The 14,774-nt window shown below is 40.1% G+C and overlaps 1 protein-coding gene across 1 annotated transcript in view; it reads right to left on the reverse strand.

Annotated features, from left to right (window-relative positions):
• Positions 1–9,126: 9,126 nt before the first annotated feature.
• PPAT (phosphoribosyl pyrophosphate amidotransferase) overlaps positions 9,127–14,774 on the reverse strand; it is a 37,248-nt gene continuing 31,600 nt past the window's right edge. The window contains exons 9-11 of the mRNA XM_004775487.3: positions 13,644–13,865; positions 12,539–12,659; positions 9,127–11,466 (exon numbers count right to left, since the gene is read on the reverse strand). Of these exons, the coding sequence (XP_004775544.1) occupies positions 11,270–11,466; positions 12,539–12,659; positions 13,644–13,865 (540 nt within the window). The 3' untranslated portion in view covers positions 9,127–11,269. The remainder of the gene's footprint in view (positions 11,467–12,538; positions 12,660–13,643; positions 13,866–14,774) is intronic.

A 14,774-nucleotide genomic window follows, 5' to 3' on the forward strand; every position in this document is an offset into this window, starting at 1 on the left:
GCATTGACGTCAGCTGAAGCGACCGAGGGCTGACAGTGTCTCGCTGCCCTGCCCCCTCCGGATGATCTTGCGGCAACCTGGGAGGAGATCTGGCGCTGCTTCTGCCTACCGCGCTCAACTCTGACACCTGTTGTTGTCACGCTAGATTTTGGACAGGGTTTGCCAAGACTTTGGAGCTGATCAGTTTAGAATCATGCCCTTTCATACTTAAACTCGGGTGAGATACTTTAATTTGAAACCGCTCTCTCCTTGTCCCCACAGTGGAGAGAAAGAGAATGTCTAGGCTTGATGGGAAGGAAGGGGATATAGCGGTGAAATGCAACAGTAAATGGACTTAATCCATCTGACATTTCCTGAGAGTAGAAGTAGAGTTTGGAAGACTCAGTGCCGTGATGAACCCTGCAAAGGAGGTCCCTGTTATAATTACGCTGACATTTTAATTGCAAGAGACAGATTTAAACGATGACTAAGAAATTTTCAGCGTACAGTAGTCGCAATAAAATAGGTCGGGGGCGGGGGAGTTACCTAAGCTATATGCCTGAATAATAATTGGTTACCAAGTTATTACAGTTGGAGACATGTAAACTATTACAGGTGTCAAAGGAAACAATAAGTGTTATTTTTAAGCTACTCTGCAACAGCAGAGATGAAGTGATCAGGTTTTTAAAAATTTTTGCGTTAGGACTGAGAAGACCGCCCAGTATTGACTATATATGAAAAGTCATGGGACATCCTCTTGTCCTTAGGGTCAGGGGCAAGAAACTATCAGTAAGCCAAGCAAGAGATAGATCCATCCTTGCACAATGCTTTCACACGGATGTACCACAGCCTACTCAAACTATGGGGGGTGGGGCGGTGTTGTCCCCATACGTTTCTGTATTTGAGAATAACACCATCATCCAGCCAGCAAAGAAACCTAGATACCACCGTCGCCTTTTTCTTTACCCTCCTATATCCAATCAGAGCCTGTCTCCACTCCTCAAAGTCAGCTGACTACATCAGAATCACCTGTGGGATGTTAAACAAAGATTCTAGTTTCATGGACCTCCATCCCCATAGGTTCTCAATAAGTTTTCTACTGAGGGGCCTACAATCTGCGTTTTCAAAATGCTCACATCATTTCCGCTACTGCTATCTTAGTTCAGGTCTTCTTGGTCAGCTTTTCCCTAAAGCCTATCTAGCCTCGCTTGGCTCTAAATCTAAATTGCTGCTAGAAGGATGTTGGTTTTATTATAAAATTTCAACTTGGATAGTAATGATAGTTTTTTTTTTAAGTTGTTTATTCCCCTTGTACAATCTACTTTTTTTTTCTTCTGTTGGTTTTGGACACTATCTTTCACATGAGAGGCTTCCTGGGGTATCTGGTAGTCATGAATTACCTGCACATATTTAAAAGTGGGACATTTGGGACGCCTGGGTGGCTCAGTTGGTTAAGCTGCTGCCTTCGGCTCAATAATGATCCCAGGGTCCTGGGATTGAGTCCCGCATCAGACTCCTTGCTCGGCAGGGAGCCTGCTTCTCTTGCTGTCTCTGCCTGTCACTCTGCCTGCTTGTGTGTACTCTCTCTCTCTCTCTGACAGATAAATAAATAAAATATTGTAAAAAAATAAAAGTGGGACATTTAACTTGATTGTAAACAGTCTGTAGGACAAGTTTGTTGAAAATCAAGTTGAGAGAAAAGGGCTTGGTGTATGTTTGGAGGTGTGTGTCTCAGAATTGAGTATAAAATTTATCACTTAATTCTATTTCAGGTTTTTTACGTCCTCCAATATGAAGACATTGTTTTAGGGGCACCGGGGTGGCTCAGTCGTTTGAATGTCCAACTCAACCTCAGCTCAGGTCTTAATCTCAGGGTTGTAAGTTCAAGCCCTGCATTGGGCTCCATGCTGGGTGAGGAGCCCACTTAAAACTAAGGGACACCTGGGTGGCTCAGTCAATTAAGAGTCCACCTTCAGCTCAAGTCTTGATCTCAGGGTCCTGAGGGCTCCCTGCTTAGTGGGGAGTCTGCTTCTCCCTTGTCCCTCTCCCACCGGTCATGCCCACTCTCTCAAATAAATACAATCTTTTTTTTTTTTAAGATTTTATTTATTTATTTGACAGAGAAAGATCAAAAGTAGGCAGAGAGGCAGGCAGAGAGAGAGGGGGAAGCAGGCTCCCTGCTGAGCAGAAAGCCCGATGCGGGACTCGATCCCAGGACCCTGAGATCATGACCTGAGCCGAAGGCAGTGGCTTAACCCACTGAGCCACCCAGGCGCCCCAAATAAATACAATCTTTAAAAAAAAATTTTTTTTTATTAAAAAGGTGCCTGTGTGGCGCAGATGGCTAAGGTCCAACTTCTGGTTTTAGCTCAGGTCATGATCTCAGGGTCATCAGATTGAGCCCCCATAGGGTTCCGTGCTCAGAAATCTCAAGAATTCTTGCTCTCTCTGTCCCTCCAGCTCATGCCCGCTCTCAGATCTTTTTTTTTTTTTTTAACGTTTTAATTAGAGAGTACAACAACAAAAAACCCCAAAGACATTGTTTTACTTTCTCCTGAACACAAGGGCCTTCAGAATTAGGCATACAGCGGTGATAGGTAGGGGCACAAAGATGTAACTCATTCCTAAATGAACTCCAATGCTGTTACCCTCGTCACCCCTTTCCAGAAGCCAACTTCTCAGGTTTTTAAGAGGTTCTGTGATGTAAATAGGATTGTTTATTGGCTTTCCCGCTGCTGGTTTAGAATTTAGCTTTTCCAAATCAGCTGAGCCCTTTGCTTTGGACTCCAGAATCTTTTCGTCTATCCTTGAGAGTTTAGGACTCTTAAGTCCCTTTACCGTCACTTTCAGGGGGTCTTAAGAGAAAGCAAATGCAGAAGACTAAGTTCAAAACACCATTTTTACCTGGTAATCTAGAATGATAATTCTAAAATATATATCAGATTAATCATAGCATTCTCCTGCGGTGCCTGGGTGGCTCAGTGGGTTAAGTCTCTGCCTTCAGCTCAGGTCAAGACCTCAGGGTCCTGGGATTGAGCCCTGCATGGGGCTCTCTGCTCAGAAGGAAGCCTGCTTCCCCCTACCCCTGCCTGACTCTCTTCCTACTTGTGATCTCTCTGTGAAATAAATATAGTCTTTTTTCAAAAAAAATCATAGCATTCTCCTGCTTAAGACCTTCTTTAGTGGTCTCTCATTGGCTGCAGGAAGACATTCAGACACCTTACCAAGATAAACAAGATGGTTCATTATCTAGCCCTACCTGTAACACTTAACCACTGCTCTCCTACCCTCCATATTCCTCATACATGGTCCTGGAAGTTCAGCTATGATTAAGACCCTAGTAAATCTTCTGAGCCAAATATCCACACCTGTGTTCTGGCGGGGTTTCAGGCTGAAATACCCTTTCTTCTCCCCAAGTTTGCTTGATGAATATTTACCCCTTTTATGAAAACACAGCTTAAACATCACCTCCTTGGGACGTCTGGGTGGTTCAGTCAGTTAGGCGTCTGCCTGTGGCTCAGCTCATGATCCCAGGGTCCTGGGATTGAGTTCCACATCAGGCTCCTTGCTCAGCAGAGAGCCTGCTTCCCTCTGCCTGAGATCTCTCGTGTGCTAACAAATAAATAAAATCATAAAAAATAAAACCACCTCCTTGGTGCCTTTCTTCAACGCTTTATTAGAATGTATCTATCCTCCCCTCACCATCCCATGAACCCAGCAAACTGCTGGGAGGGACACTCCTGCCATGGTCCTGGGTGTCCTTGCAAATTCTTGCTGGATATGCCAGAAACACAAGGTATTGATTGCTCTTTATTCAGGTCATTTGTCAGGGCTGGCTGTTTGGGGTGATGGATCTCCAGACCTGAGGTAATGTTTTTCCCAAGGAGCAGGTTTGCTTCCATTTACTATAAAAGCAAATCCCCCAAACTTAATATTCCTTTCCTGTCACACAACTCACTGCAAGTGCAGACATCCATCTCTGCCTAACTCCATCTCCCCAGTGGGACTTGGGAAACGGGGAACCGACAAATGAAGCTCTGGCCACTTTTTGCCATGCGCAATGCATTTGTCTTTGACCCAGAAATCTCAGGTCTACTGCCATGAAACAGTGACAGTAATAGCTTTTCAGTAGGGTACAAGCCTAGACCCTTCCCAAACGGTGACTTACACTTCTTACAGAACCTGGCACCAGCTGCATTATTTCTTTGACTTCTTATACTCAATAGTTAAGTACCTTGAAAACAGTTTCATTTCGTACGCACCTGTTTCCCCAACTATCTTTTTATTCTTCTCCCTCCACTACATCAATTCCTGGGAAATATCAAATGCCTATCCCAGAACCTTGCTGATCCTTTGTCCATTTATCAATGCATTCTTTTTTTTTTTTTTAAAGATTTATTTATTTGACAGAGAGAGATCACAGTAGGAGAGAGGAAGGGAAGAGATCACAGAGAGAGGAAGGGAAGCAGGCCCCCTGCTGAGCAGAGAGCCCGATGTGGGACTCGATCCCAGGACCCTGAGATCATGACCTGAGCCGAAGGCAGCGGCTTAACCCACTGAGCCACCCAGGCGCCCCTATCGATGCATTCTAACTTCACTTCTTTTAACCTAATTTTCCATTCATCTCAGTTGCCAATGTCATTTCTTTTAAGAATAAAAATTTCATAAACAATTTTGATTATCCTTGACCTTACCTCCAATGTGTGGGTTTTCCATCCAACCCACAATTAACTCAGGAAGAGCCAGTTGGAAGAAACGCAGAGGACAAGGTATGTGGAAAGGGAGCATGGAGCTACATGCTCTCCAAGCATACCAGTCACCCGAGTCTCCGTGTCACCATACCGGAATTTCTCCATACCCTGTGTCCTTCTGGGTTTTTATATGCTTAATTGTGAGGGCATGATTAATTTTTTTAAAAGATTTTATTTATTTGACAGAGATCATAAGTAGGCAGAGAGGCAGGCAGAGAGGTGGGGGGGGAAGCAGGCTCCCTGCTGAGCAGAGAGCACCATGCGGGGCTCGATTCCAGGACCCTGAGATCATGACCTGAGCTGAAGGCAGAGGCTTCAGAGGCAGAGGCCAGGTGCCCCAGGCATGATTAATTTTTTAAAGATTTTTAAAAATTTATTTGACAGAGGCATAGCAAGAGAGGAAGGGGGAGTGGGAGAGGGAGAATTTCCTACAGAAATTGGGAGAGTGGGAGAGGGATTTCCTACAGAACCGGGAGCATGATGCGGGGGCTTGATCCCAGGACCTGGGGATCAAGACCTGAGCGGAAGGCAGATGCCCAACAATCAACAATGAAGCCACCCAGACGCCCTGAGGACGTGATTAATTAGATCATTGGACGTTACCAGTTGATTCAATCTGTAGCTCCACTCCCCTCCGTCAAAGTCAAGGAGATGGGGCTGGATGTTCAACCTGATGTTCACATGGTTAGTTCCCAAGGCAAGTAGTCCTTATTCGTAGGTGTTTTTAGAAAGTCACCTCATTAACATAAATTCAGGTGTGGTTGAAAAGAGTTTGTTATGAATAGTGACATCTTTATTAAAGGCAAACCAAAAAACCCTCAACCACAGAGAATTAACAAGTGGTTACCATAGAGGAGGTGGGTGGGTGGGGGATGGGTGAAAGAGGTGATGGGGGGTTAAGAGTACACTTCCCATGATGAACACTGAGTAATATATGGACCTGTTGAATCACTGTATTGCACACCTGGAACTAATTCAGCACTGTATGTTGACTATACTGGAAATTTTTTTTTTAAAACCACACCTTTATTTCTCCTACCACTTAGGAAATCTCAAGGACTTTAGGATAACTGTGCTAGAAATAGGATAAAGACCAAATATATATTTATTATAAAATCACAGTATCATACTACCCTGAAGACAAGGCTAGCTCCCTGTTGTGCGCTTTGTAGCATCACAGCTGGTATAATGGTGTTATTTGATTTACTCTTAACAGTGCTCAGCTGCTCAGTTGAAGATGGAGAAAATTAGTGGTTGGGTTCATTCAGGCTTGCTTTGTCAGATGGCTAGGAAAGAACGAAGTGATGAGGGAGGTCCCATTGTTCGCAAGAGGGAGTCTATTTTATTAAAGTTCTGCAGGAGACCCAATAACCTTATATACATACAAATACTACATAAAATATATAAAAGGGGTGCCTGGGTGGCTCAGTGGGTTAAGCCCCTACCTTCAGCTCAGGTCATGGTCTCAGGGTCCTGGGATTGAGCCCCACATCCAGGCTCTCTGCTCAGCAGGGAGCCTGCTTCCCCCTCTCTCTACCTGCCTCTCTGCGATCTCTCACTCTGTCAAATAAATAACATCTTAAAAAATATATATATATATACATATATATATATATATATATATATATATATATGTATATGTTTGAAAGAGAGAGACAGAGATACATGTATTTTTAAGAAACTGGCTCATAGGGGGCGCCTGGGTGGCTCAGTTGGTTGAGCAACTGCTTTCAGCTCAGGTCATGATCCTGGAGTCCCAGAATCGAGTTCCACATCGGGCTCCCTGCTCAGCGGGGAGTCTGCTTCTCCCTCTGGACCCTCTCTTCTCTCATGCTCTCTCTCTCTCTCTCAAGTAAATAAATAAAGTCTTCAAAAATATAAAATAAAATCTTAAAAAAAAAAAAAAGAAAGAAACTGGCTCATAAAATTGTGAGAGCCAACAAGTTTGAAGTCTACAGAGCAGGCCAGTAGGCTGGAAACTCTGGCAGGGTTTCTGTGTTGCAATTTTGAAAATTCTACCTTCAAGAAACCTCCATCTTTATTCTTAAAGACCTACAACTTACTGGATGAGGCCCATTCACATTCTGGACAGTAATCTGCTTTCTTCAGTCTACTGCTGGGGCACCTTGGTGGCTTAGTCTGTTAGGTGTCCAACTCTTATTTAGGTTCGGGTCATGGAATTGAGCACTGACATGCATTGAGCCCTGCATTGAGTGGGGCTCTGTGCTCAGCAGGGAGTTCACTTGAGAGTCTCTCTCCTTCTGCCACTCCCTCTACTCAGGCTCTTTCTAAAATCAATCTTTTTTTTTTTTTTTTTAAGTCTACTGATTTAAATGCTAATCAAATCTAAAAAATAACCACTAATCTAGATTGGTGTTTGAACAAACTGGGCACCACAGCCTAGCCAAGTTAACACAAAATTATCTCCTCAATCAGTATGTCAAACAAATTAATTTTCAGTAAAGCAAATTCAATGGCCGTGGGCCCCTTTTGTGCAATCATTTTCCATTTTGTCACAGGGCAAGGAGTTCAGTTATTATGGTAGATCCTAAGAACTTCCAAAACAGTTAAAAGCATTGGTTCTGGGGCACCTGGGTGGCTCAGTGGGTTAAGCCTCTGCCTTCAGCTCAGGTCATGATCTCAGGGTCCTGGGATCGAGCCCCACATCAGGATCTCTGCTCAGCATGGGAGCCTGCTTCTCCCTCTCTCTCTGCCTGCCTCTCTGCCTACTTGTGATCTCTGTGTCTGTCAAATAAATAAATAAAATCTTTAAAAAAAAAAGTATTGGTTCCTGCCATCGTTTAACAACTTCTCAGCTACAGAAAAAATTTATGCACACTCAAAAATGAGTTTACATTGCGTACTATAGCTTAGTCTAAAATGTCTAAGGGACATGCAGTTTTTCCTGAGAGGCTTGGATTTTCATTTTGACTTATAAACAAGAAAGCAATTTTCCTTAGGAGTTGACAAGGCTCTATTTGAAATCCAAAGAAAGAAGGCATGAGAAGTGACGCCCTGGGGCAAGATTTTCAGAGACAACAGCATATATGCATATATTACTTTTTGTTTAAAGGTGGGTCTTGGTATGTTTATTATATATATATATATATATTTAAAGATTTTATTTGTTTTATTTGACAGAGATCACAAGTAGGCAGAGAGGCAGGCAGAGAGAGAGAGAGAGAGGAGGAGGAAGCAGGCTCTCCACTGAGCAGAGAGCCTGACTCGGGGCTCAGTCCCAGGACCCTGAGATCATGACCCGAGCTGAAGGCAGAGGCTTCAACCCACTGAGCCACCCAGGTGCCCTGGTATGTTTATTTTAAAAATAGACTATATTGGGGTGCCTGGGTGCCTCAGTCATTAAGTGTCTGCCTTCGGCTTGGGTTGTGATCCCAGCATCCTGGGATCAAGTCCCACATCAGGCTCACTGTTTGGTGAGAAGCCTGCTTCTCCTCCTCCTGCTTATGTTCCCTCTCTCACTGTGTCTCTGTCAAATAAATAAAATCTAAAAAAAAAAAAAAAGAGAGAGAGAGAGCAAGACTATTTTCTAGAGTACTTTTAGTTCACAGCAAAAATCGAAGTTCTCACAAACCCTCCCAACCCCAAACATGCACAACCCCCCCCCATGATCTTTCAACTGATAAGCCTACATGGACATGTCATTATCATCCAAAGTCTATAGTTTACATTAGGGTTTACTCTTGGTTTTGTACACCATGGGCTGGAACAAATATATAATGGCATGTATCCACCATCACAGTATCACAGAGAGCAGTTTCATGGTCCTAAAAATTCTCTGTGCCCTTCCTATCATATGTTCCTCCCCACCAACCCCTCATGTCTCCACAGTTTTGCCTTTTCCAAAATGGCATATAGTTGGGAGTCGCACAGTATACAGCTTTCACAGACTGGCTTCTTTCCCTTGGTAATATGCATTTAAGTTCCCTCCGTGTCTTTCTGTGGTCTGCTAGCTCTTTTCTTTTTAGGACTGAATAATATTCTATTGCCTGGATGTACCACAGTTTATTGATTTACCTACTTTGATTTAAAAAAAAAATTCCCCCAACACACAAACACATGCACGCACACATTTTGGAAATCTGTGATACCTCTTCTGTTACACTCCCCATTCCCACTAGTCCTTCTGCAGAGCTTGCTAATATTATAGTGCTTACTTATTAGCATTACATTTGAAATAACGTTATGTGTCCTTTCTACTCAGCCAGGAGTTTTTTCCTGTTCATAAGCAATGGCCTATTTATTGAAATGTCTGGATCAGAGAAATAAGATCTGACTAGCTGGTGTCAAGAATGAAGCGTGGATGTCACTACTACTGTGCTATTCATTATAATGCAGTAAATAAAGGTCACTATTAAAAAAAAAGCACACACGCATATTTAAACACACTTATTACTTATTACATGTATTTATCACCAACGCATCACAATGAAGTCACAAAAAAGTAGGCTTAGTTTAATTCACAACAAAGATCCTGTGAAAACACATTTTTTATCTGTTTTGTGATTTTCAATACTCTGCTTATTTTAATTTAAAGCAGTTAAACAACATTTGAGAGTATATGTAAAAAACTGTAATTTAACTGACTTCTGAAACTTGGGAAATAAAAGGTCATGATGGAGAAACATTAAGAAATTTGTAGAATTACCAAACTCTCACAGTACCATATTCCTTTATAAAAGCATCTCAGTAAAACAAAATAAAAACAATGGGAGACAAAAAACTATGGAAAACACAAAAGTCAAATCAGAGATTTTGGTTTAGTACTTTCCCTGAGTCTCTTGTTTTTAAAAATCAAATGTAAGTGAGGCCAATTCAAAATTGACCCACAGGTCTTGTCTCCTCCATGCTGATGTGAAGAATACATTTAAGACAAGAGGCTATACACTCAAATGGTCCCAGGGCTTTATTCAAATGCCAATTTGCTTATGTCACTGCCACAGGGTTATGTGACCCGCTACCGCCCGCTGCATATGGGCTTAAAGAACTGTCAAGATTTTATCTTGGCCTGCCACACATAATATAACATATGAGACTATATACCAAATGAAGACAGAATATTTCAGTTATTAATAAATATTAAATTTCTAAATGGATTTGGACACTATATACATCAAATTAAGGTAACTTAATAACACAGAAACAAACACCTTTATGTTTTAAAAAATCTCACATAAACAGGAGTTGGGGGCAGGACAACTTAAAATTTTCAATCTCAGATGTTATAAGAAAACACTTTTAATTGGCCCCTACCATGGTTCTACTTGATCATTTCAACTATGTATATATATTTATACATATATGTGTGATATATGTGTATATGTTTGCAAATGATCAAGCACTTTATTAAAAGAATATAATTAATAAGGATAAAAAGGTTGTTAGAATCTAAAAATTTATTTTTTACTTCAAATGTACTAGGTTACTTGCTGGGCTTGCTTATACTATAAGGGCACTAAGTAGTATGAATCATACTTTATAGTCAAATGTAGGAAAACTCCTTCCATCGACCTGTTTTTAGAATCATTTTTAAGACATCTCAAAGACAGATGGCAAAGCACTGCTAAACTGTATGTCTCCCTTTATCAGAACGAAATCTCAATTTCAGAATAACAGCCAACATTTCAAAACCTAATAATCATGCACTATCTTAAAATTGAGGCGTGAAATGATTCTAACCTCCAAAAGTATGACACTTTTTCATATTTCTATAATTTTTAATCTTGCAATATAAGTACCCCGTTGCACAGGCGGGAAAAGCGAGGCACAAAAAGGCATATATTTGTAAGACAGGGAAGCCAAGGTCAGAACCACACTGAGAACTCCAGGAACCTGCCACTTTGGGGATATAAAGGATTCAAGGTTTGCATGAAATGTTCTATTTAACTCATGTCCTGTTTGCATCATACCACCTTAGTCTAAACTCCTTCTAACTCTTTAAAGCATGGACCTACCAAATGCCACTTACCTCCGCCTTCTCTGACCAGGTAAAAAAGGCTAGCCAATGTTTGTGCGTTTCAAAGAAATAACAAAAAACAAAAGAAACACCAATGTTGTAGTATTTTACACAATTAGCAAGGTTCAATTATGAAAATATTCCACAACTGAATTTCAATAACTTTCAAGAAACAGTCCACAAAATTCTCTAAGAATCTGTGGGAAGGTATAGTGCCTGGCAATACTCACTAAAACAGAAATTTACCTATTCTTTGCATTATTGTTGCTGATGCAAAATTAAATGTATATGATCTCAGAAGTGGTAGCCTCAAAGTACTAAACTACGAAATAAAAACTGAAAGGATCATCCAAATTCCTAGATAACACCAAAATATTTATCTAGGATTGTGAAAGAAAGCACTTTGGTACTTTTCTCAGAAATCTCAAAACTTATAAAGGTAAACATAAGCATGTGGCATTTTACATCATTTCAAGGGAGTAACAGTAAATGGATAGGGTGTTAACCACCACTAAAACTTCTTGACCAACTTTGTATCTTAGAAAATTGTATCTGTCCCTACCAGCTACCATTCCAATTCCACAGGGTATTTTCCAGTGAGACAAGCTGTACAATGACCATTCTTTTCAAAGCATTCCAGACCATTCCCATTCTCTTGAATCATAATATCCTGCTTTTCCACTTTCTGTTTTTTAAACTTTACCCCTTCTTGTACAGATGAAACCAGTCCTCCCACTGACAGATATATAACACTGTTTGCTCCTATAGGGGAAAGAGAGAAAAAGGAAAAGGTCATTACACTTCCTTTGGAAAAGATGATCTGCCTCAAAAGACAACAGTTATAAACAGAAAAACTCAAGCCAGGATAAAAATTCCTCCTTTAGCTTCTTTAAAAGGAGGAGGAGGAGGGAAGGAGTAAGTAATAAAACTCTGGGCCTTCATTATTTTTTAAAACATGAAATTTGAATTCAAGGAAGAATATAATTTAAAATAACAGTAGAAGCTTCAAGTCTAGAATGCATTCAGAAAGCTTCAGGAGTAATTTTCTTGATTACAAAATGGACTCTGAAGTCAGGAAAATCTGGGTTCAATTTTAAGCTCAAGGTCACTTACTTTTCCTAAGTCTATTTTTTAATCTATAAGATTAGGGAAACATTGCCTAACTGTAGAGTAGCCACGATATTATTATAATAATATAGATATGTTCCCGGCAAAGGGTAAATGTTCACAATAAGGTATCAACTGCGTGATATTCAAAATATTTTAACTGGTAAGGCACAGCCATGTTAAAAGAAACACCAGCCGTAATCAAGCAGTGTGGAGGTACCAAGGTACACCGGCTAAACATCCGTGTAACATTTAAATAGTTAATCTCACCTAATTTGAAAAGCAAATGTCTTCTCCAGGATAACCTAGATCTCCAAGTCTGCTGACTTCATTATCAAACATAACCCTATAGTACCTTTTCACTTTCTGATTTGTACCCACATCCAAATTATTCCATTAGAATCTGTGGTAAAATTGTTTTTGTTTTTCTTGGGATCTGATCTCTGGAAAGCTTTAACTAAAATGCCTGCTGTTCCCTCTACCTGGAAAGCTTTTCTTCCTTTTCACTGGATCTCACCTTGGCCTAGGTCTCCAGTATAGACTTACCATGGGGTCTATACATACCAGGTACTCTTATTATTCGGAAGAGTGTTCAATATCTGCTCAACATGTCATACAACATGTATTTTTAACAAATACTGGACACTGCTTTTTCCTACAAGGGTAAAAACTGATAAGCTTTGGATTTTCTCTGTGAAAAAAAGCTTAGAGAAATTTTACTACCTACCCAGATATTTTGCAAGATGTTCAAATTCAGGTTTATTGGCAATAAGCTCTTCTTTTGTTGGTATGTTTATTCCCATAAAGCATGGATATCTAATTGGTGGTGAAGCTACTCTAATGTGTACCTTGGAAAGAAATCATTTTCACACATTATTTTAACATTCGTTTTAAGAATAATCATGCAAGGGGCGCCTGGGTGGCCCAGTCAGTAAGCAATTTGATTCTTGATTTGGCTCAGGTCATGATCTCAGCATCATGAGACAGAGCTTCGATTGGAGCCTGCTTGAGATTCTCTCTCCCGCTCTGCCCCTTACCTCCCTCACATGCTCTCAAGCTCTCTCTTGCATTCTTAAAAAAAAAAGAAAAAAATTCTGAAGAGTTAATCATAATAACAGTCATAAAAAAGGTAGAAACTCACAACCACAATTACCTTTTAAAAAAAACACCAATCAAACTTATTTACTTTTTAGAGAGAAAGCGTGCATGAGCGGGAAGGGCAAAAGGAGAAGGGACTCTACACTGAGCGCAGAGCCTCATGCTGGGCTTGATCTCACGATCCCCGGATAGTAACCCTAGTAGAAACCAAGAGTCGGATTCCCAACTGACTGCGCCTCCCAGGCGTCCCTCATAATCACAATTATCTTTAAAAGCTTTGTAGAAAGACTGCCATTGCTTTCCATGCCACTTCCTCCTAAAACAGACTTTAGTTTTGAATTCATTCAACTATTAGTTATAAAGGACATTTCTGTAATTGTAGTTTATTTTTAAAAATCAGTAATTAGAATTACTGAGACAGTGAGTTAGAATAAGCTCTGAGATTTAAAAATATAACCCAATGTGGCAAATTTATTACAAGAGGATTTGTTCTGCATCTTCAAAAAGACAAATACTCTAAAAATTTAAAAAGCATTCTATTTTGTGGCTTTAGTTTTGAAACTACATATATGTTTTCCAAGTTGCATATAGTTATTACTAAAACAACTTATTTGCAAGATGACAATTAATTTTATTGAACTATCCATTTTCATTCACTGTACTACACTGCAATTTTTATGCCAGTATCCTATGGTTAATTATCGACACTTTAGGATAATTTTAATATCACTTACCTCTTTTGCGCCAGATTCTTTGAGCAATTTGATTATGGGTGAGATGGTATTGCCTCTTACAATTGAATCATCTATAAGAACAATTCTTTTGCCTTTAAAGTTGTCCGACAATACTCCAAATTTTTTTGCAACACCAAGTTGTCTTAACCTCATGTTTGGTTGAATGAAGGTTCTTCCTACATACCGGTTTTTACACAGCACTTCCACGTATGGAAGCCCACACTGATAAGAAATAAAAGGACATGAGACCCAATAGAGAACTGTAGGTTCCTATTTTCTCTAGGTCATGCTTCCATTATGATATGTATACAAACATTTTTTTAAAATTTTTTATTCATTTGACAGACAGAGATCACAAGCAGGCATAGAGAGAGGGAAGCAGGCTCCCTGCTGAGCAGAGAGCCTGATCTGGGGCTCAATCCCAGGACCCTGGGACCATGACCTGAGCTGAACGCAGAGGCTTTAACCCACTGAGCCACCCAGGTGCCCCATGTACACAAACATTTTAAATTGGTATTCTGAACTCTCCATCAACAGATTACAATTTTCCTTCACTATTTAAACTACACAGAAAAAAGGCAAAAAGAAGAATCATTCAAAGTAATATACTCATTATATTTTCCACCAATTCGTGGGAAAACCAATTCATTTGCCAAGAGTTTCAATGCTTTTAAACAAATATTTCTCTGTTTTGGAAGGGAACACTAAGTATGTGAAGACATGACAAAGGATAAATCACTGTCAAAAAAATTCATAGCAATTAAAAATTATCAGCAAGAAATGAATTAAAACCAGTATACAAAGGATATGCTTTCTGAGGAGGCAGATGGGGATTTATCCTTCTTTCAAGGTAATACCAATCTAAAATGTATGCATATTATTTCTTTTAAAAACAAATAACCTAAACTTTTCAGTGTAGTGAATGTTGAGCAGGACACCCCAGGATCGCTATAGTTACATAATCAACCTAGTTATGAAAAATGAAATTAAGCATAGTACTAAAAACATTACATAAAATAAAATTTTAAAAAGTTTTAGAAAAAAAAAAAAAAGTTTTAGAAAAAAGGAGTGCCTGGGTGGCTCAGTCAGTTAAGAGATCAGCCCTTGATCTCAGCTCGGGTCTTGATCTCA

Source organism: Mustela putorius, unplaced genomic scaffold (assembly GCF_011764305.1).
Source record: "Mustela putorius furo isolate JIRA1106 unplaced genomic scaffold, ASM1176430v1.1 tig00000430_pilon_pilon_pilon, whole genome shotgun sequence".
NCBI lineage: Eukaryota > Metazoa > Chordata > Mammalia > Carnivora > Mustelidae > Mustela > Mustela putorius.